We start from the raw sequence: 24,464 nt of genomic DNA, 5'->3' as shown, positions 1-24,464 counted from the left end.
TAGAATGTTTTTTCTAGCTCTGAGAAAAATTTTGGTGTTATTTTGATAGGAATTGCTTTGAATGTGTAGATTGTTTTGCATAATATACACATTTGAACAATATTTGTTCTTCCAATCCATGAGGATGAAATGTTTTTCCATTTCTTTGTGTCCTCTTCAGTTCCTTTCATAAGTGTTCTCTATTTTTCAGAGTACCATTCTTTTCCCTCTTTAGGTAAGTTTATTCCTAGGTATCTTATGGTTTATTCCTAGGTATCTTTGGTGCAATTGTAAATGGAATCGATTCCTTGATTTCTCTTTCTGCTACTTCATTATTGTGTATAGTAATGCAAACAATTTCTGTGTTTTGATTTTATATCTTGCAATTTTGCTGAATTCATCTATGTGTTCTAGCAATTTTTTGGTGGAGTCTTTTAGGTTTTCTACATAGAGTATCAATTAGAAAGAGTGAAAGTTGCACTTCTTCCTTGCCTATTTGGATGCCTTTTATTTATTTTTGTTGTCCTATTGCTGAGCCTAGGACTTCCAGTACTATGTTGAACAACAGTGGTGAGAGTGGACATCCCTGTTATGTTCCCTGACTTTCGGGGGAAAGCTGTCAGATTTTCCCCTTTGATGATATTAGCTGTGGGTCTTTCATATATGGCCTCTATGATGTTGAAGTATGTTCCTTTTATCCCTACTATCTGGAAGATTTTTATCAAGATGCTGTATTTTGTGAAATGCTTTTTCTGCATCTATTGAGAGGATCATATGGTTCTTATCCTTCCTACAATCCTTCCTTTTTAATGAGAGTAACCACAACATTAATTACTAATTGTGTTTCTTCATCTATATTTTATATATTTTATATTTTTGGATAACAATTTTCAACTGAGTACACTTGAAGACAGTGTAGGAGTTTTTAAAAATTATCTATCTATCTGTTTATTTATTTATTTATGAGAAAGAGAGAGAGAGAGAGAGAGAACAAGCAGGGGAGAGACAGAGAGAGGGAAACACAGAATCTGAAAGCAGGATCCGGGCTCTGAGCTATTAGCATAGATTCAGATGCAGGGCTTAAACTCACAAACTGAGATCATAACCTGAGCCAATATCAGACACTTAACCAACTAAGCCACACAGGCACCCCAACGACTGTGTAGGTTTTAACTCAAATAGGAATCAGCCATATGTCAATTGCCAATAAAATTTTATGTGTATTTTGTGTGTAAATATTACCCATACATTGTTGGTACATGACTTTCTTTTTTCTTCTTCCCTTGGTTAGTTGTCAATGGTTGTTTTGCCCTGACTTTTTATCCTGGGTAAGTTGTCATATAGTATTCATGTCATCATCTATTTGTGGATGAATTTATATTCTCTTTGTGAAGCAAACAGCTTTTTTCGAATTGAAGGTAATTTTTTTACACTGGGCTGGGAACCTTACATTATGCAAGTTAATCTTTCTAAAGTCATATGAACTGGGTATTGTATGTTCATTTTTCCAGGAGGATTTGGTTGCTCAATGAACCTTCCTGGGAATAGAGATCATTTCTCTTCTTTTGCATTATAAGTAATCTTAAAAAAATAGTATTGGATATGAGGGCACACGTACAGAGAGCAGAGTAGGAGACACAAAACAAGCATGGAATAAAGGCTCTGAGGGAAACCTGATGGGTCAATTATTTGCATTTATGTATTTGGTCAATTTTAATGTGTGAACTACCAATGGATATCCCAGAACTGGAAGATGGGAGCCTATATATTCCCTTGGAAGCACAGTTTGAATCAGAAAGATGAAACTGACTCCCCAAATTGTAAGTCCTTTGCTCTCCTTTATCTAAGTCTGAGTGTCAGGAAAGTATGAATGTCAGCTTGAGCCACCCAGGAGATAAAGAAGTCAGCAACTGTGTTTCTGAGCTGTTCCAAGAAGGGAGGGTCAGGGACTGGCAGTGGAGCTGTGGAGGGCAATTTTGTGGTGTAAAAGATCATTTTTGACAGAATCTGAAGGACAATTCTCTGTTAGGCTCTTCAAGCCCCTGTAGGCAGAGAGACTATTCCTGATGCAAATTCTGGGGCAGCTGAGTTGTGTACTCACAATATTAGGCCCAATGTATGAAACCGGCGACTGGGTGTGTGAGAAATTCCACTGGAGAGATGGGACTGAAGGGTCCCTTATGTGTTTCTATTACACAAGGTGATCCTGGGTAACCAGTCTTTGCTCCCCATCTGCTCTGTGGTCCTGTGCATTGTGGGAAGTACCGGATCCAAGTCCTTGAGGGATTCATCTGTATTCTCTTTGCACACATGTGAGAAGTTTTGGCAAGAGGAAAGACAGGAATGGGAGAGAGCATCAAAAACTCTGTGTGTTATAACAACATTGTTCAGAGGGAGGACTGGTCTAGCCATAGACTCTGACCCCAGCTTACCTAAACTGTGAACTCTGGTGTGTGGGCTTGGTTGAGATGGGATTCAAGGCTGGTGCTCTGGAGACCTGGACTAGTGAAGGGAGAAGCACATGACTGCAGATTTTGGTCCTGGAGGAGCTATTGGTTCCATGCACCCTCTGTGCACATGTGCAGCACTTGGTGGGGAAACTTTATCTAAGCAGGTGCCCTGGGGATCCATTACCAAGAGTGAAGTCTGGGCAAGGGAGGGCAGAGTCGCCATTGGTGTCTTATGCACATGTGCAAAGTGGGCAGAGGGAGGCTGGCAACGGTGACATACTGAGTCTTCTGCCCAATTATGTTGCAAGTGGGCAAGGTGTTCAAGCCATGTGAGAAAAGTGGTCAAAATGAAAGGTGGTACTGTGTGGTGTTAAATGATTAACTGGGTTACATTCAAATTTTCAAGACTTAATTTGACCATCTATTTTATCTATTCAAATAGTTAAGCATGTTCCACCTGTAAGAAATTGTGGTAAGGTTTTTATAGGGAGGATTTGGAAACAAAGCAAGGACCTTGTTTGAGTAGATATACCTTAAGTGTTTGCCTTATTTTTGGAAGGCCTAGTTGACTATGTTTGTTCATAAGTTCATTTTTTTTCCATTCAAGTGCAATGACTGTGATTAAGTTGTGGTTTCCTTACAAGGCTATCAAGATATTAGAGCCTCCTCAGGCTGTGGTTTTCCTGTTTAATTTATTTAACAGTAGAAACATATTTAGTTGGATACTACCTGGTTTATGTGTCGTTGTTGTTGTTGTTGTTTGTTTTGATTTTTGTTGTTTTTTGTTTTGTTTTGTTTTGATTGAGAGAGAGGGAGAGAGTGCAAACAGGGGGAGAGAGGCAGAGAGACAGAGAGAGAATCTTAAGCAGACTCCATGCTCAGTGTGGAGCCCAACCTGAGGCTGAATCCCACAACCTTACAATCACAAACTGAGCTGAAATCAAGATTTGGTTGCTCAACAGACTGAACCACATAGACACCCTGTATTTTGTTTTATTTATTTATTTTTAAATTCGATTTGCCTGTGTAATTTAGCAATGGTCATTATGGGGGTACTGGGGTGGTTCAGTTGGTTGAGAGTCTGACTTTGACTAAGGTCATGATCTCACCGTTTGTGGGTTCAAGCCCTGAATCGTGCTCTGTGCTGACAGCTCAGATCCTGAAGCTTGCTTCAGATTCTGTCTCTCTCACTCTTTCAAAAGTAAATAAACATTAAAAAAAATTTTTTTTTAAATGATCATTATGATGCAACAATCTCATGCCCCAGAACCACCCTGTTAAGTCATGTGTGTAGAAATCAAAGATCCACATTTCATGATGTGTGTGATAACAGGAGACAGATACATTCAACTATGTAATTGTATAAACAACAGAGTGTTTCTACAAGGAGGTTTTCTTAACTACTGTGGGATATGAGGTGTTTTTGTGTTGCAGTAGATCTGTTTCTACCTGTGTGAAAATATCACCTTCATGTAGCATGGTTAAGGAAAGATATTTGACTAAGTTTGATGTGACAATATTTATGTAAATATTGAACCAAATTCTCTGTGTTATACAATTGCAAATGCAATTTTACATATATTGTGAAATTGCGTAATAGGGAGGATCCATCTCAACCTGACAAACTGTTATGTTTGAAGATTGATCTATTATTGATTGTGGGTGACTAATGGAGATTTTTACTCGATTTAAATATTTTTTACATTTGTCATTTTCATTTTACAATTAATTATATGCCTATGTGTAGTTGTTTTCTATCCCTACCAATAACCAATTGCATGTATTTAGGAATGATAAAAACATAATTCTGTTGTTAATAAGTCTGAATTTTAATGAACTTGGTTGGGCTTTCTGTTGAGGGTACTATGTTAAAATTAAGGTTTCATGAGGCATTGGATCTTCTTGGGAACCTCTACAAAAGCAGTCACTTCCAGGACCATTCAGGTTGTTAGCAGAATCCATTTTCTTCTTATGGTTTCCATATGATCTCCTCCATGGTCACACCTTGTGAGGGGTATCTCTGAAGAAGAGAAAAAATGTTGAGACTCACTGTTTACTCAAAATTTTACCTGTGATCCTTTACTGTCTATTCAATTGAAAGGATTACTGGGTGTCTTATACAAGTAAGGTTACTGCCTCATGGGCTGAAATTAGAAACTGTTGACAATTGTGAATCAAATGCAAATCAGGGAATTAGTGTGTAGAATGATTTGTGACCTACAAATGGACCCCTGCAAATTTTCATTACCTCCAGCACCACCTCTCTTGTCTGCCTCACATTTTGACCTCATTCTCTCTACCCCCAGGGGAGAAACAGAGAGACAGAGACAGAGACAGAGAGAGAGAGGGAGGGAGGGAGGGAGAGAGGGAGGGAGAGGGAGAATTCCAAACAGGCTCTGTACTATCAATGCAGAGCCCCACCTCATGAACCATGAGATCATAACCTGAACTCAAAATAAGTGTCCCTTAACTGACTGAGCCACCCAGGAGCCCTGTTTTTGTTTTTGTTTTTTAATTTTTTTTTTGATGTTTTATTTTTGAGAGACTGAGCATGAGTGGGAGAGGGGCAGAGAGAGAGGGAGACACAGAATCTGAAGCAGGCTCCAGGCTGAGCTGTCAGCACAGAGCTGGGTGTAGGGCTTGAACTCACAAGCTGTGAGATCATGACCTGAGCCAAAGTCAGATTCTCCACCAACAGAGCCACCCAGGCACACCCCCCCCCCCTTTAAAAAATATATTTATTTATTTTTAGAGAGGTGAGAGAGCAGCAGGGAGGGACAGAAAGAACCCCAAGCAGCCTCCACACTGTAAATACAGAGCCTGACATGGGGCTCAATCTCATATACCATGAGATCATGACTTAAGTCAAAATTGAGTCCATCACTCATCGGATGAGCCTCCAGGTGCCTCAGTACCTATCATGTCCTTTTTTTTTATGTTTATTTATTTCTGAGACAGAGAGAGACAGAGCATGAGTGGGGGAGGGGCAGAGAGAGAGGGAGATACAGAATCAGAAGCAGGCTCCAGGCTCTGAGCTGTCAGCACAGAGCCCAACGCAGGGCTCGAACTCACAAACCGTGAGATCATGACCTGACCTGAAGTCGGTCGCTCAACTGACTGAGCTACCCAGGCGCCCCCCTATCATATTCTTTCTCCAACATGAAAATGTTGAACTTGCTTCACGCTAATAATTATACGTATTATGTCTAATTTGACAGAACTTCCTTACCATGTGCTTCTTTTCAAAGTTGTTTTTTATATTATCACACAAAGCAAAACAGAAAGTTAAATCCTAGTATCAATTTGGAATCTTACATGTGTGTGTATATGTGTGTGTTTAATTAATACTTGAATTTATGCAGTCTTTGACATTTGTCCTAAATACTAGGTATTCTTTTAAAATTTCAAAAATATTTGTTTATTTGTTTGTATGTTTGTTTGTTTGTGTGTGTGTGTGTTTATTTATTTTTGAGCTGTCAGCACAGAGCCAGACATGGGGCTTGAATTCACAAACTGTGAGATAAGATCGAAGTCAGATGCTTAACCAACTGAGCCACCCAGGCGTTCTTTTTTAAACAGCCTTATCTGGGGGCGCCTGGGTGGCTCAGTCGGTTGAGCGTCCGACTTCGGCTCAGGTCACGATCTCGCGGTCCGTGAGTTCGAGCCCCGCGTCGGGCTCTGGGCTGATGGCCCAGAGCCTGGAGCCTGCTTCCGATTCTGTGTCTCCCTCTCTCTCTGCCCCTCCCCCGTTCATGCTGTGTCTCTCTCTGTCTCAAAAATAAATAAACGTTAAAAAAAAATTTAAACAGCCTTATCTGAATATGATTTACAAGCTGCATAATTCATCCATTTACTTTGTACAATTGATAGATTTTTAACCAATTCAGATTTACATACAAGCAAACCATTGTCAATTTTAGAACATTTCATCACCTGGAAAAGAAACCTCAATACTCTTTAGCTATCCCCACCTTCATCCTTTACCCTCATGCCTAAGCAACCACCAATCTGCTTCTTTAAGCTTTTTCCAGTTTTATTGAAATATTCTTGTCATACAACATTATCGTAGCTTAAGGTGTACATCTTAATGATTTGAGAAATGTATACGTTGCAAAAACATTTACCACAGTAAGTTTACTTAACATCCACCACCTCACAGTTATCAAGTTTTTGTGTGATAAGAATTTTGAAGAGCTACTCTGTTTAGATTCTTTCAAATAGGCAAAACAATATTGTTCATTTTAGCCACCATATACTGTATATGTGCACCATATAATCTTCTCTGACAACGGACACAAGTTATTTCCATGTCTTGATTATTATGAATAATGTGACATGTTGCTTAGTTTTCTAGTTTTGTACTTATAACTGACTTCTAGTTTCCTGCCATGGTGGTTGGAAAAGATACTTTGATAGTATTTCAATCTTAAACTTATTAAGATTTATTTGTGGACCAACATATAATCTATACTGCAGAATGTTCCACATGCACATGAGAAGAATGTGTTTTTTTGCTGTTGGATGCAATGTTGTAAGTCTGTCTGCCTAATGGAATTGAAGTCTGATGTTTCCTTATTGATATTCTGTCTGGATAACGTATCCATTATTGAAGATGTGGTATTGAAGTCCCTAGCTATTGTATTGCTCTTTCTTTTTCTGTTCTTGTCTCTTAATATTTCCTATATATATTTAGGTGCTGTGGGGTGCATAATTATACAAGTTATATCCTTAGGTTGAATTGACTCCTTTCTTTTTCTTTTTCTTTTCTTTTTTTAGTAAAAGCAGGTTATATTTATTTCAAAATCGATAAAAGATTACTATATATCTATCAAAGAAAAATTTTTTTTTAGGTAACTGATGCACATGCATCCAAATGTTGATAAAATCAACGCACAATAAGATTGTATAACAAAAGGAAAAAGCAATAAGCAGAACTAAATGTCTTATCAATACAAATACAACACAGATATACAACACAGCTTTAGTGGAACACAAACAAATCTTACATACATGTAATAGCTACCTTACTCCAACATTAAAGGAGTGAATGTTTTCTATGTAGTAAATACACATATAATGTACAAAACCTTTAGTCACATGTAATGTAGTCTAAAAAGTGTGAACCCAGTAGAATATAAGGTTATCTTATGGGAAGATGCAAATTTGAGAAAGAACTCAACTTGCAACAAACCCCTATCACAAGTATTGCAAAGGTGACCCATAAAAAGCCTATCACTTGCAATTGTATACAAAGAAAAAACTACACAGAAATATCAGAAATATTACTGAGAGATATTATTGTAACTTGCCTGAAAGGACAAATAACTTATTGAGGGCTTAAAAGAGCAGATAAAAATATAAAGTAAGTAATATGTTGTGAAAAAATATGATGTGTATAATAGCAAGATGTTAGAAAACTGAATACTGTGGAAAACATTAGCCTCTACAAGTTGGTTTTGATAAATTATTGACTGCTTTTCCAGTAAATCACCCAAGATTTTCTTTGAAACTGTATTTTCCCACACACTTCAAAATCTGGAAGCAATAGGACCTTCTCAAGTTGTCATTTAGTGTTCTTTTATCCCCTAACCCTATAAACATAGAAATACGTTTTTGAATATCAAATAACAATTTAGAAGAGTCATTAGACACAGATGTTCAGAAACATTACACAAGCTGCAATTCAGGTACCTGGACAAACACCACCAACATTTATGGAAAAAGGTGTTTGTTTTCCATGTGGTAAGTACTACATGAGTTATAGAACCACACCATTCCTGTTCTTCAAAATCAAAATGGGGGGAAACTTTCTTGCTATTCTGCCAAACACCACATTAATTGAAAACTGCACAAACTGACCCCTTTATTTTTTATTTATTTATTTTTTTTTAAATTTTTTTTTTCCAACATTTTTTATTTTTATTTTTGGGACAGAGAGAGACAGAGCATGAACGGGGGAGGGGCAGAGAGAGAGGGAGACACAGAATCGGAAACAGGCTCCAGGCTCCGAGCCATCAGCCCAGAGCCTGACGCGGGGCTCGAACTCACGGACCGCGAGATCGTGACCTGAGCTGAAGTCGGACGCTTAACCGACTGCGCCACCCAGGCGCCCACTGACCCCTTTATTTTATATTGATCTTCACTGTGCCTTATTACAGTCCTTGGCTTCAAGTCTATTTTGTCTGAAATAAGCATAGCTACCCCGCTTTCTTTTGGTTTCCGTTTGCATGGAATATCATTTTCCAGACCTGCACTTTCAGTCTGAGTGTGTTCTGAAAGTGCAAGAGAGTCTCTTGATGTCAGCATATAATTGGATCTCATATTTCTTTCCATTCAGCCTATCCATATCTTTTGATTTGGGGAATTTAGTCCCTTTACATTTAAAGTAAGTATTGATACAAGTATGGTATAACTGTTGTCATTCTCTACATTGTTTTCCAGCTGTTTTAGATTTACTCGTCCTTTTCTGTTTGCTCTTAATCTTTGTGATTTGATGATTTTCTAGAATGGTAAACTTTGATTCTTTTCTCTTTGTCTTTTGTATACCTATTACGAGTTTTCATTTTCTGGGTACCATGAGGATTCAGGAAGACATGACAGTCTATTATAAGTTATGAACATCTTAATTTTGCCTACTAAAACTCTTTCAGACCTGAAGTAATTCTTCAAAAATCCTATGTCATTTTAGGAAGATTTGGCTATTCTCTTTCTGATATCTGTGAAGATTTCTTCCTTTCAACCACTTCGATTGATATTGACTACTTGTAACTATTGTTAGGATGAAGATGCATCACTTTTTTGTGTGGATTGACACCTCTTTCCCTTAAAGACCAGCGAGTAAAACATTTTATTTGTAATAGTCACAAATGTTTTTAGTTTTAATAAATGGAGAAGAATGATGTTTTGAACACCTATTTCATGGTCATTTGTATCAGGGTTAGATGTAAATGCACAAAAAGCATCTCCATTTAGATTTTCTTCACATATTGTCTTTCATCTTCCATGGAAAACTAGATATGCATGAGTCCCACCTAAGGGAGAATGGCACTTCTATCTTTGATGCAGCAACAACCGGCCACATGCTTTCACACACCCACTGGGAATAAAAACATTCTGAAGTGATTTGGGAGTAGAAATGCATTAATATTTGCTAGTCACAATCTTAAATAGGTTTAATGTAAAACAAAAACACATATGGAAATTGATTATACCTATGCAAAAACCCAGCCCTTCTATCTTTTGAAGCATAATAGTATATACATTATCTAAACGTTTAACTTCGTATTATTCCTTATAATAAGTATTTTGATGTAATGTAATGTCTGAATAGGCTGATGTACTGCTTTCTGCTGTGAATTCTGTGACGTTTATTGACATTTCATGTTCAATTAAATATATTTCTAAATGCTTCTTTCAAGTTATTTTCCATTCTGTACTCTATGACGTTTTCAAAGTATGTATTGATAAAGAAGGTCTTTGCTCATTCATTAGGTTTGTTTGATTCATGCATTTTTGGGTATTGAATAAGGATTAAATTCCAGTTTACAGGTTGTTCATTCTTTTTACATTTTAGAGTTTTCCTCCTTTATGAGAACTATGATGTTGAATAAGTTATGAGTTCCAGCTAAAGTTTTGCCATATTCATTACATTTGTAATGTTTCTCCTAAGTGTGAACAATGAGATGCTGAGTAAGGATTGTGCCTTCTGAAAAGTTTTACCACATTCTTTGCACTTATAAGGTTTCTCTTAAGTATAAATTTGATGGTGAATGAGGCTTGAATACTGATTACAGGGCTTGCCAAATTCTTTATGTTTATAAAGTCATCTCCAGTAAACATTCTCTGACAAGGAATCAGGGATTAGCATTGCTTAAGGTCTAGCCACATTCTTTACACGTGTATCATTACTCTTCAGTATGGATTCTGTGATGTGGAGTAGGGTTGAGCAGTCCTTAAAAGTTCTCTCACATATACTCCAGTATGAATTCTGTGATATTAAATAAAGGATGAACAGTGATTAAAGCCTTTCCCACACTCATTACATTGATAAGGTTCTCTCAAGTATGAATTATGTGATGTTGAATAAGGTGTGAGTGCTGGTTAAAGGCCTTGCCACTTTCCTTACATTGGTAATGTCTCTCTCCAGTATGGATCCTGTGATGTTCAGTAAGGCTTGAGTTCTACCTAAAGGCTTTGCCACATTCTTTACATTGATAAGGTTTCTCTCCATTATGAATTCTGTGATGTTCAGTAAGGCATGAGTGCTGGCTAAGGCCTTGCCACATTCTCTAAAATGTTTCTGTCAGTATGGATTCTCTGATGTGTAGTAATGTATGAGCATTGGTTAAAGGCCTTCCCACATTCCTTACATTGGTAAGGTTTCTCTCCTGTTTGAATTCTGTGATGTCGAGTAAGGTCTGAGTGCTGGCTAAAGGCTTTTCCACATTCTCGATATTTGTAATATTTCTCTCAGTGCAAATTCTGTAATGTTGAATAAGGTGTGAGTGCTGGCTAAAGGCCTTGCCACATGCATTACATTTATAAGGTTCCTTTCTAGTATGGATGCTGTGTTGTTCATTAAGGCCTAAGTACCTGGTAAAGGATTTGCCACATTCTTGACATTTTTAATGTCTCTCCTTGTTATGGATTCACCTATGTCCACTGAGTGATGACCCATCCTTAAAGGTTTTACCACATTCTTCACATTTGTAAATTTTCTCTGTAGTATCCATTTGCAGTGTTGAGACAGTGTTGAGTGCCTGTCAAAGGTTTTGCCAAATTCCTTACAAATGTACCCTTTCTCACCTGTACCAATTGTCTTACATGTATTTAGTCTTGATGTTTGACAAAAACGTGTTTCCAGATTTATTACATCTATATGTTTTTTTTTCCCACACCAGTCCTCTGATGATCAGCAGTATTGGAGGACTGCTTCAGAGCTTTCCCACATTCCTTATATTTATGAGGATTTTCTCCAATATGCATACTCTTATGTATAATAAGTTTGGATCTTTGATAAAAGTCTTCCTGACCTTTATTACGTTCAAAATGGTTGTCCTGCAAATGGGTCTTCAGACGTTTCTTAACATGTGAGCCCTGGTTAAATTTTTTTCTCAGATTCACTGCATTGAGCAATTCTATCCCCATTGAAAATGCTAGGGTTATTTTGTAGGGCCACCTCCTCAGTGAAGCACTTCCCAAATTGATACCACTTAGACCTTTTTTCTTCATTTTTAAATATCTGATTTTTAGAAACACTTGACTGAAAGGTCAATACAATTCTATTTTCAAGTTGGTTCAAGTAATTATTTTTAGTATGGATGAGGTAATTCTCCAAATGCTCCAAAGTTTCTTTGCCCAAATATGTATATTTGAATATTTGATTTGAGATTGTGCTTACGGATACACACTGCTTTGCACAAGTAGAGGACATAAAAGGGGAGGTTTTCCAAAATGTGTTATATCCTTCACCAGTTTCAGCAGTGAAGTTCTTATTTTGGGCAGTCGACTCGATTTGGCTGTGTCCTTCCTTATATCTTTGATGCACTTCACTCTTTCCATCGCTGTCCCAGTTTAACATTAAGTGTAAATTATCAAGGGTACAATGTTTATATGTACCCAGTGACACTTTTTCTAAAGGAGCTTCTATGCATCGCTTTGTCAGGAAGCTTGAGGTGCCATGTGAAGATACAGCTGAAAGATATGAAATATCAGAAAAGTAAAATCATTCCACTTTTACTACTCTCAGATGAATGTATTGAGAACCTCTAATATACAACCTTAAAATAAGTCAGAAAATGTCAGAAAGATGGTTGAGAAGGAATCTTCAGGACTTCATTCTTCTGTGACACAGAAACTCACACACAATGTACTGAAGACATAGCCTAATAGATCATTCTGTAGTATTTCATGGTGTAGCACAAATCACTTTCCTACACCTCAAATAATCAGGAAAAGTACCATATGAGACCAAATTTAGTAGAAGGAAGGAAATTTAAACAGAAAACAGAAATTAAGACAATAAGATACAGCAAAAATAGGAGAAAACAATAGGAGGAGTTCACGTTCAGAAATAATCAACAGGGGCACCTTGGGTGGCTCAGTGGGTTAAGCATCTGACTTTGGCTCAGGTCATGATTTCACTGCTCGTGGTTTTACGAGCTGCGCTGACAGCTCAGAGCCTGGAGCCTGCTTCAGATCTTCAGATTCGTTGTCTCCCTCTCTCTCTCTGCCCCTCCCCTGCTTGCACTCTGTCTTTCAAAAATGAATAAACATTAAAAATTTTTTAAAAAAGAGAAATAAGCAACAAAACTTGTAGACATATAACTCAAGTAAGAATGAAAAAGTGAAGATCACTTAAAATCAGAAGGGAAGAACTAAAACAAGATACAGTACAAGTGATAGCATAGAAATAAAAATAATTATAAGAGAGACAAAGGATAATTTTATGCCAACAAATAGGTATCAAAAAAAAGTATCTATTTCAAATAAAGGTATAACCTATGTAACTCCATCATGGAGGGAAAAAAATGTCAGAGGAGCCCAGGTGGCTTAGTCAGTTAAGGGTCCAACTCTCAATTTTGGCTCAAGTCATGATCTTAGAGACATGTGATGGAGTGCCATGCAGGGCTCTGTTCTGAGCATGAAGCCTGATTAGGATTCTCTCTCTCTCTCCCTCTGCCTTTCTCCCCGACTCACTTGCTCTCTCACTCAAGAAAAGTTCAACTGATTTACAACTACCAAGTAGATTAAAAATGTAAGGGGCGCCTGGGTGGCGCAGTCGGTTAAGCGTCCGACTTCAGCCAGGTCACGATCTCACGGTCCGTGAGTTCGAGCCCCGCATCAGGCTCTGGGCTGATGGCTCAGAGCCTGGAGCCTGTTTCCAATTCTGTGTCTCCCTCTCTCTCTGTCCCTCCCCCGTTCATGCTCTGTCTCTCTCTGTCCCAAAAATAAAATAAACGTTGAAAAAAAAAAAAAATTAAAAAAAAAAATGTAATACACAAACTCCCAAAAAGGAAAAGTCCTGTGCCAGTGACTTCACTAGATAGTTCATAGAAACATTTAATGACAAAGTACTTGAAATCTCCTCAAGCATTTCCAGGGAGTGAAAAGGGAGATTATGAAAAGACTCTGTCATACCAGCATTTACAGGTTATGAAAGGCAAAGGAAAACGCTACAAATATAGAAGACTACAAACTACTACCTGTGGGGAGTACTCACGCAAAGTCCACGATAAAACACAGCAAAGTGGGGCACCTGGGTGGCTCAGTTGGTTAAGCGTCCGACTCTTGACTTCAGCTAAGGTCATGATCTCAGGGTCTTGAGATTGAGCCTTGTGCTCAACTCATTGCAAACCGCAGAGCGTGCATAGGATTCTCTCTCTTCCTTTCTCTACCCCTCCCCCTCTCATTTTCTGTCTCTGTCTCTCTCTCTCTCAAAATAAATAAACTTAAAATAAAAACAAGGAAACTGAATCAAAAGTGCATTTTACCAAGGGTAAAATCCATTCTGTAGAATCAAGCAAACAAAAGCCTTTTTAATTTTAAAAAATGTTTATTTCTTTATTTAGAGAGAAAGAATATGCACACACATGAGGGCAGGGGAGTGGCAGAGAGAGGGAGAGAAAATCTTAATCAGGCTCCATGCTTTCAGTACAGAGCCTGACAGGGGTTCAACCTCAGGAACACTGAGATCATGATGTGAGATGAAATCAAGAGTGGGAGGCTTAACCGACTGAGCCACCCAAGTGCCCCAAGCAAAACCCTTTCGTTTCTTTTTTTTTTTTTTTTACATTTATTTATTTTTGAGAAAGAGAGTGAGACAAAGCATGAGCAGGGGAGGGGCAGAGAGAGAAGGAGACACAGAATCTGAAGCAGGCTCCAGGCTCTGACCAAGCGGTCAGCTCAGAGCCTGATGTGGGGCTCGAACCCACAAACTGTGAGATCATGACCTGAGCCGAAGTCAGACGCTCAACAGACTGAGCCAACCAGGCGCCCCAGAACCCTTTCATTTCTAAATAAAAACCATCAAAGTTGAAAACTAGGCTGACAGTCACTTTACAAAAAAATATTTATGCTTAAATCCAGATACATTCTGAGGAAAATAGAAAAAAAAAGTAGTTATTAATTTATTGTGAAGTAAAATTACATTTATGATTAAGACTTTTTTCTAAATGTAAAACTTTTACTAATTATCTACCTCATAGCTCATAAAGCACATGCCCAAGTTACAACTTTGATCTAATCAGAAATGAATCTCTTATATAAGTACTCAGAAAGTGAAAACATTTATAACAAAGTTACAGGAACTTTATATAACACAAAATATGAAAATGATGAAATTATTAAGAAAGAAGGTAACCATTGAGACTTAATAATAGGCTGCAAGTTCTAAGTTCTAAATATTCTAGTTTACCTATGGCATTAATTTAGTTATGAATGTTAGGATAAACAAATTATTTCACCATTGAGAAATGGGACACACAGATTGGAAATTTCTTATTTTAGTTCATACAAAGAAAAATGAACTTCTGATGTGAAATAAAAGATAAGATTTTCTCATTTTAGGAAGGTGCTTTGTTATCTGATGAAATTACTGAATCCCAATTTGGTACAATTAAGATTAAAGCCTCAGTAACATTGGAAAGCATAAAACAGAAATCATGTGATACTTGTCTCCAGTGTTTCTGGGATTTGGACCCCAACCCCCGCTCCCCCCAGTATGCCCACCACTACCCTGAGACACTTCTCACAGGAGGCAGAGAAATTGGAAATATCTTAGCATAGAGTTCTTCAGAAGTACAGAAAATTCCCCAGGGCCCTCAAAGCGATGGAGAAGTTTTCAGGGTATTGTGGCCCTCACTGTGGATGTGATGGACCACCAGTGGGCTGAAGGAGAATCCTTAGAGAATGTAAGAGCATGATTTGTTAGAAAACAGATGTCCCACTGTGAGAGGGAGAGACATAAAACTAGGCTTCTCAAACTAATTTCCATTCAAGGAGCCTACTTGAACCACATTTTAAGGTCTATCTTTCTACTTCCTATTTGGACCTCACCTCTGTCATTTGCTTCATTCATTCCCACCTACCTGGGTGTGAGGCTACTGTCTCCTTTCTCTTGACATCCCAGAGCTCCCTCTGTCGTTCCAAAAAAAAAAAAAAAAAATGACCAGGTCTGTTTTTGAAACAATAGACCTGGTTATCAGAAAAAAAGGAATCTAAGTATTGCTGAAAATTCTACCTTTCAACCCAATATTGTACTCAGTAGAGAAGAGAGGACATTGTAGAATTCTAGAAAATGATTTCCCAAAAGCTGTTGCCAAACAACCCCTTTATAACATGCAGGAGGGATTTGCAGTGTTCAGATCTTGACCTCCACTTCCAAGTACTACCACTACAGTAATGAGTAGCAAATGGAGATTAAGTGGGCAATACCATTTTACGCCAGTCAATGGTTACAATTACCAGTAAACTACAGAAATTATGATCTTACATTAAAGAAGGGGAATCTACAGCTGAGAAGGAAACATCGTGAAGATTTTTCTCTACATCTACAAACCCCTACTTTCCCTTACTGCAGGGATCTGAATCTCAGTCATGCAAAGAGGAAGCTTCCAAGAGACAGTCTTCAAAGGAAGGAACAAAACCCTGAGTGTGGTTTGGGAAGTCTGGAAGGAGTTATCCTCACCCAAGAAGAGGAGGTGTCCATAGGTCTCTAACATCACATCCTTGTACAGTTCCCCCCTGACTGGTTCAGGCATCCCACTCCTCCTGAGAGAATTCTATAGCCACATCCCTGAAGGTCAACAGTCCCTGCAATAAAAATGACAGTTACCAAGTGGCCATAGGCTGCATTCATAATGGTACCCAAGATGAAACAGGGAGTTAATGTCACCAGCTAGACACCAAGACCTGACCTTCCCTGTTTACCTGCTTGTACCCACTGACCATAGTCCCACATATAATCTCTTCATTCCACCTTATCTTTTACTTCGGGCAAAACACCCTATGGGGACAGCCTCCTGTGATGAAAACAGAAACTATACAAAAGTAATGTCTTCTCAGAGAAAGAGCTTATACACATCCAGTTTGAGCTCAACTCCTGACTCACATCTTTTTCCAAACTCTGTCTTCACATTATATTTTAGCTCTGAAGAACAGAGGTCAGTTTTCAACAACAGAATGAATGTGTATGAGAAGAAAACATTTTCCTTCATCTGTTCTCTATTCTTTGGTCAGTCTAATGATTAAACTGACATCAGCAAGTTCAGAAGAGAGAAAAAAAAATAATTTCTTGATTATGGGAACCTCAAAGATGTTAGGCTCAAAGACAGGCAATCGAGGCTTATATGCCATTTGGAATGAAGGAGAAGGGGGTACGGCTTTACATCTCAAGAAGGAGGAACTACATTTACATTCAATGAAAAAGGAAAGAGCAAATGTTTATCAAACATGTTTGCACTGCCACGCAGATAACATTTTATAAATGGTTCATCGCTGGGGGCACCTGAATGTTTCAGTCAGTTAAGTGTCCCTCCTTGGCTTAGGTCATGAACTAGCAGCTGGTTAGTTTGAGCCCCACATCGGGCTCTCTGCTGTCAGCACAGGGCCTACTTCAGATCCTCTGTCTCCCTATCTGCTCCAATCCTGCTCGTTCTCTGTCTCTCTCTCTCTCAAAATAAATCAATAAACTTTACAATAAATAAAAATTAAATGTTCATCTCTGCTATTAACTCCTTCCTAGTAGATGTCCTTCACCTAATTTATTCTTGGCATATGTATCAGCCTCAGAAAAGGACATTTTTCCATTGACAGCAACTTAGAGGTTGCTAGAGGATACTTTGTTAAGTTAAATAAACCACATACAGAAAAATATATACTGTATGAAATCACATACACGCAAATCTTAAAAATGGCAATATTATTAAAGATTAGCAAGTTTGTTGCCAGGGGCTGAGGATGGGGGAAATGTTTAGATGTTGGTCAAGTGGCAAAAAGCACTACTAATGCAGGATGTGTGAGCAGTGAATGTTTACACCTCGGTGAGTGTGCTTAATACTAGTGTGTTGTACCCTTGAGATTTGCTAAGAGAGGCTATTGGAAGTGTTCTCAAGACACACGCACACACACACACATATTAACAATGGGAGATGAGGGATATGTTTATTGGCTAGATTGTGGTAATGACTTTGTAAGCAGGACCCAAGGGTACAGGAGCACCTGGTTCCAGTGACCCCAGACAGACCCAGTTCTGCCACTCATGGCTGTCCAAATCCAAGGGCAAGACAGAGGACTTTTGCTGCCTCAATTTTGACCTCAAACTTCCTCACTGGGTTCCTTCCAGCTTGTCTCCTGGCTCAGGAGGAAGACCCTGAGGACAAAGTATCCCTCAGGGGAACTGGAATTACCCCTCAAGCCTCAAGGACTACCCTGAGCCAGAAAGACCCTACCCTAGACAATGACAGACTTCACTGTCTACCTGCAGGTCCTGACTCCTTTTGCCCCTCCACCCACCTCTCCCCTTTTCCCTTCCATACACCTGGAAGTGTATCCAGCACTTTGGAGACAGTCTTTGAGACATTATTCAGCCATCTTTGCAGTGTCAGCCTCCCTGAAATAACTACCTCTCGTGTTTCACCACCTCTCATCTCTCTGCCTTTGGATTTTGTCAGTGGCAAGTGGCCAAACCTGGTCTGTGTGGGTCCCCCAGAGAAGGCAAGAACAGCAGTGGGATGAGTGGTGATAAAACAAGAAGATTTTCTTCACGGAGGCCAACACTGAGAAGAGAGGTGACCAACACCTCAAACACTGTCCCCAACCTGCCGAAAATCCTTCCAGGTTTATATAAAGAAAATGTAGGATGAAGGGTGGTGGTGCATGAAGGTGGGGAAGGTCAGGCCAATCACTGCACCTCTGTGAGGCATGTGGGGTCTTGCTGGCTCAGGGCAGTGCCTGTTGCTGGAGGGGGTAGTTTCCTTTCCCAACCTGGGATGATTTGCCTGCTGGGGCTTCTTCCTGAGCTAAATGCTGACGTGGAAAGAAGAATGGAATCAGTTAGAAAGTACAGACCAAGGTCAAAATAGCAACAGTTGAAGGCACTGCTGGGTCCTCTTTCCATTTCACAAAGTCTATGTATATTAACTTTTTAAAGCTTGAAACTTCTAGATGTTCAGAAATGGAAAGCAGGGTGATGAATGGGTTGGCTCCTGAAACTCCCATGGAGCAAGAATGTCCTATCCCCTTTTGGGGGTGTCAGAATTCCTGTCCCTTTCTGGTTGTTCAGGCTGAACTAAGAAATTGACATGAGACTGGGTGGTTCAGTTGGTTGAGCATGTCTTGGTTTTGTTTGTGAGATCAGGGTATGTGAGATCAAGCCGCACATCAGGCTCTGCTCTGACAGCACAGAGTCTGTTTGGGATTCTCTTTGTCCCTCTCTCTCTGCCCGTCCCTGGTTCTCACTTGCTCTCTCTCTCTCTGTCTCCCATTCTCTCTCTCTCTCAAAATCAATAAACTAACATTTTTAAGAAAATTGAGACTGGCAAAGACTATCCTTGTAACCTGTTTCTTTTCAAAAGAGTCAATTGACATTAAAGCTCAATATGGACCAAGTGAACTTCAGCACACCTATCCACTTCAGGTCTTCAGCCTGGAAATGTCTATTCATTATTGACTACCTACCAGCATTCTTTTTATATGTATCAGCTGACACATCCACCTGCATTTTCTTCTTTCCCAGGCAGTTCACTATTACACTTATGACTGAAAACACTTAAAAATGCTAATGGAGGGGCGCCTGGGTGGCTCAGTCGGTTGAGCGTCCGACTTCGGCTCAGGTCACGATCTCGCGGTCCGTGAGTTCGAGCCCCGCGTCAGGCTCTGGGCTGATGGCTCAGAGCCTGGAGCCTGCTTCCGATTCTGTGTCTCCCTCTCTCTCTCTGCCCCTTCCCATTCATGCTCTGTCTCTCTCTGTCTCAAAAATAAATAAATGTTAAAAAAAATTAAAAAAAAAAAGAAAAAAAATGCTAATGGATTTCCTTGAGCATTTCATCTATCAAGACGTCAACATTTCTCCTAGGACACAAGGCACAATGTTCACCACTTGATCTGCAATGCCTGCATTCCCTAAAACCTAGCTTTCCCTATAGCTTCACCTGTGGTCAGTTGCATTACAATTCAGAAAAAATTTCCCTTAGCCCTGTTTCTTGAAGGACCTTCTAACCTTTAAACTGTCTTTGTGCAACAGTTTTCAAACTCCACATGCAGATAAACTGGGAAACTATAATGTATCATATTGAAAGATACACACTCAAAGATAATTTCAAGTGTTTCTTCATTATTACAGGAAAAACTTATATTACTGCTAAGACTCTGGCCTTTTTGCCGGAACCATTAACAAAATAATTGTAGAGCTGCTTATATGATAATTATGAAAGGTTTTATTTTATGCCTGTAATTTATTATTTTTTGCTAGATAGATTACATTTTTTCGTAGTTTATTTTAATTAATTTATTTTGAGAGAGAGAGACTTCCAGCACAAGAAGGGGAGGGGACAGGGAAGGGAAGACAGAATCCCAAGCAGGCTCCACATCATCAGTGCACAGCCTGATTGGGGCCGAACCTCAAACAGTGAAATCACCTTAGCCAAGATCAAGACTCAGAGGCTTAACCACCTTGGGCCACACAGGCATCCCTAGAATACATTACTTTATTCACGATTTTACTTACAACGTCACTGACATGTAATTGAACATAACACTCTTGGAAACATGAATATATAAATGACTGACAGAAAGAACAACACACTACATTTTTCTCATGAGATGGGGGAGTTTGGGTATAAAGGTTACAAAGATGCTCCCTAGGACAAGGATGCTTGGGGTAGCTGTTATTTCAGGAGACAATCTACTTGTGGTACTACTCCTACAATAGGTTGGCCCCTCAGCTTGCACATGCATAGCAGGAAAACCATAAGTGAGTCCTAAACACAAAATATCTGAGGTGTGAGGAACATCATCCTGTCTAGAGGATGTGAGAGTCTGCAAAAGAAGTCTTAGGAAATTTAGGAAGAGTAAAATCATACAAGTATCTTATTTTGGCCACCATGGACAGAAATTAAATTATTCTTTGCTTTTAATGTGTATTTATTTGAGCGATAGAGAGTGAACAAGTGTGAGTGGTGGAGGGGGAGAGAGGCTCCATACTCACTGTGGAGCCCCATGTGGAGCTTGACCCATGCCCATGAGATCAAGACCTGAGCAAAATCAAGTTAGAAACTCCACAACTGAAGCACCCAAGCACCTCCAATTCCATTTTTAGTAATTTTAAAACCTCATCTACTGTTCTCCTGAATGGCAGCTGCACCACTTTGCATTCCCACCTACAGTACAACAGGGCTCCTCTTCTTTTCATCCTTGCTAATACCTGTGGTTTCTTGTGTTGTTAATTTTACCCATTTTGACAGGTAGAAAGTGATATCTCATCAGTGTTTTGATTTGTGTTTCCCTGATGATGAGTGATGTTGAGCATCTTTTCATGTGTCTGTTAGTCATCTGGATATCTTGTTTGAAAAAGTGTCTATTCATGTCTTTTGACCATTTCTTAACTGGGTTGCTTGTTTTTTTGGGTGTTGACTTTGAGAAGTTTTGTTTTGTTTTGTTTTGTTTTGTTTTTTAATAGATTTAGACTTTTCATTCAAGTCTCAATTACTATGTCATCCCCATCTTTCCAAATGATAGGGTTAAGTTTGTCCTTTTTTGGTAAAGCACATACACTTTGAGCTATAAGAGAGAATTTTGGAATAGAATTTCAGCACAAACCAAACAGTCCCAGAAAGCCTCAGAATTGGTACTTAGTTGTAGATTTTTGATTTTCAGGATGCGTTGAAACCTAGTCCTTGTCTGACAGCAAGTGCCTTAAATACCCATGCTGGTTTTGAGCAAACTGCAATTTTTCTTTGGACACTTGATGTCTCTTTAAAAACCACAAGCTTTCACAGGTGTATGCTGGTGTCATGCCAAGAATCTTGAGAAGGGGAGCAGAGAACAAAATTATATGCATACTATAACAGAGGAAAGCCTGCAGAAAACTTACTATCATCCAATATAGCCTTAAGATTGTCACCTATAGGATGGACCCTCTGTGGAACCCTGAGGCATTACTGCCCAGGTGTATTGCCTTTCCTCCCATGTAAAGGAAAAGATACTGGCTATCCCTATCAAATGGACTCTTTTTAAAAGGACTACATGGGCCAGTTTCAGGGAAAAATTGGTCTTCAGTAGGAATCGATGTCACTAGTGCATGAATGTTGGGAACAACAGGATACAGACAGATAACGTTATTTATTGCTCAAGGGTCCTAATCAAACTTCCATCCTCAGCCTTCGGGTTTTCTCACAGGTACAATAGGGGTGATACAGGGACTGGAACTACTTCCCTCCTGATCTACCCTTCCCTTGCCAGGACTCTCCTTCCCAGGAATCCCCTTCCCCCTAGGACCCCTCCTCCTCCCCAAAGGAGCTCCTCCACCCCCTGCGCTCTCCCCCCCCAACCCAGTCTACCATGGTACCCGGTCCTGGCCTTCATTGCAGCAGTGGCCAAATATTTCTCGAGCATGACCATTGATCTAGGGGCTGAGTTTTGTAATCCACTATTATGTGTTTGATGCCCAGTCGGGTTTCTTTACTTATAGGGTAATGATTAATTCTGGACAAAGACTTTGAGGGATCTATGTGAAACTTGATGCATGATGCACTGTGGATCGTGCCAATATCACTTCAACATTTTCATCACAAGATGGTTGGTAGGTCATCCAATAGGACTAAATGATCAGTTCCACTAACCTCACCTGAAGTGCCATCACAGACAGAGCATAGAAAACACGTTGAAATATCATTTATCTCCTCTTGTTTCCAAATGTGGTTACTACTGTCAAATTCTAGATTTTCCCACTTTTTGGGGAAAAGAAATTCTGGCATGACATTTCCCAAAGAAATCTCAGTCCAGTGAATGAATTGGGGCAGATAAACTAAGGAGAAATGGGTGTGTAATGTTCAAAAGGCTAGACACAAAGGAAAAAGTTCATAGACAGGGACCCATTGCTATGTATTGAAGACCTATATTCTTTGAATTGTTTTGGTTCTCTGAGGCAGGGGCTGCTGGTAGCATTGGGTTGGAATACTAAGAATGTAGCTCAGATGTCAATAAGGACAGAGACAAGTTTATTCCCAAGGAACAGAGTAGTTTCTCCAAGTCAATTGACAGGGAGGACTAGGAAGATGCCTGTGGCTTTTGGAGCCCTGTCATTGGGAATTAGGATGACATGGAAAAGGTTGGCTAAAGAGCTCAAGGTGTGTTTGGCTCTTAAATTTGTCACTCTCTTTTTTCCAATATCCGGAAACTGATCAGAGAAGAAGAAATGGGTTTAAATCTGAATAACCATAGCCTTCCTTACTTCCTAAAATGGTTTCCAAAGGGATCCTGTGTGGATTTTCAAACCGACCATTGCTGTTGCCCCCCTCCTCAGATTCTGTCAATTGTTGTGGTTGGAAACAACAGTGTTGACTTAATGAAGTGCTCCAGGTGATTCTACCTGAGGCCAGAGTCAGTTGGCAAGGCTTCCCATTAATTTATGAGATTTGACTGTGGCTTTTGCTCAAGGAGAGGTAATGGTGTCTCGTCTACATGAGTGTGGGAGGATTAGGTCTGCGCAGCACACTCTTCCTATGCTGTAGCAGAATTTGTGGGTGTCTGAGGGAGTGGAAGCCACTGGAACTATAGAAGGAAAACTCAGAGATTGGGCACCAAATACGTAGTCTCCATTTCTGAAAAACTCCTGACACAAAAAACTAGGAAGTTTTGTCCTTCTGCATTTCAAAGTCCCGCCTGCCAGTGAGCACTTCTCTGGTGAAGACGTTCTGTTGGTGCCTTTAAGGGCATTTTCTCCTGATGCATGTGTGATTTCTCCACCGATACCTTCTGAGAAAGAAAGCTAGAGGACGAGGGGAAAGAAGAAGAAATGCCCAGCTCCCAGGTAAGCCTGGTGTTCCAGGTCGGAGGCCGTGTCATCTTTTCCCCCTAAAATTCCATGCATTTAGAAATCGCCTATGTTGGTTTCTCTGTGTTTGGTGTTTCTGCCTTATGTTTTCACCAAAGCTTTACAACCTTCTCAGGAACGATACTCAAGGTTAGGTCTTTAGAACTCTTCCCCCCTATAAGCAGGAATCTTCTCTGTATTCTCAAACAAGCCTTCACTAGGACGTCAACACTTGTCACTTTGAGGTAAAGTCCTGCAAGTATTGCAAACATTCCCTTTAGGACAGAGCCAAAGGGGAAGGTGTTGAGTCCAAGATTCCTGTTGCTGATGGGGTCTGGTGGTGGGATTTCAGTCGAGGAGAACCATTCCCCTTTAGTTCCCCATTTAGTACCTGTCTGTAGAGCAAGATTAAGAAAATGAAAAATACAAGGCCCCCAGTATCTTAGGAGTCCTCTTAAGCATATGGGAATCCTTCTGGAGACCTCCCTTTTGCCTTTCCCTCCCCTGGCTGCATAATCACTCTTCACAACCCCACTGTGGATCCTGGTGCCCACAGGTCCTCTGTGTTATAATAAAACGACCTTTTTGTACCAAATAATAAATGCAAAAAAACACAGGATGGATATGAGGCCTGAATAACTTGAAAGTTAAAAAATCGGGGGGTGGGGGGAGCAGTCTTGGTGTAAAATGTGGAAAAGATACTCTGTTTAAAATATACTAGACATTACAGGACAGGGAAACAGCCATCTAAATGTGGTGTTTCTCCCATTCAGATGGGGCTCCCAAATACGGGTCGATGATCCTGTGGAAGCCGAGGGCATGAGTGGTGAAAATAATTCACGTGTGGCAGAATAAGACATTAGATTTATGAACACACCTCAAGGGAGTGGTGGGCAGGACAGCAGAGGAGAGGCTCCTGCCTTGAGGCAGTGACTTGGGGCTAATTTTGCAGGGGGAAGATGTGTATGTATGGTAACTTATGGAATTTTCCCTCATGTGGTAAT

At 39.7% G+C, this 24,464-nt stretch overlaps 1 protein-coding gene across 2 annotated transcripts in view; it reads right to left on the bottom strand.

Annotated features, from left to right (window-relative positions):
• Positions 1–4,245: 4,245 nt before the first annotated feature.
• LOC109260584 (zinc finger protein OZF-like) overlaps positions 4,246–24,464 on the bottom strand; it is a 153,559-nt gene continuing 133,340 nt past the window's right edge. The window contains exons 2-3 of one of the 2 annotated variants that reach the window (XM_053905814.1): positions 10,735–10,864; positions 10,610–10,658 (exon numbers count right to left, since the gene is read on the bottom strand). In XM_053905814.1, coding sequence (XP_053761789.1) covers positions 10,610–10,658; positions 10,735–10,864 — 179 coding nt within the window. Of the gene's footprint in view, positions 4,450–10,609; positions 10,659–10,734; positions 10,865–24,464 lie in introns of those variants that run through there. The other variant, XM_053905816.1, reaches the window with a different exon arrangement.

The sequence above is a fragment of the Panthera pardus genome, unplaced genomic scaffold, assembly GCF_024362965.1.
Source record: "Panthera pardus isolate Hobbes unplaced genomic scaffold, ASM2436296v1 HiC_scaffold_18, whole genome shotgun sequence".
In the NCBI taxonomy this organism is placed as follows: Eukaryota; Metazoa; Chordata; class Mammalia; order Carnivora; family Felidae; genus Panthera; species Panthera pardus.
This window is presented reverse-complemented; position numbering and strand designations above follow the sequence as displayed.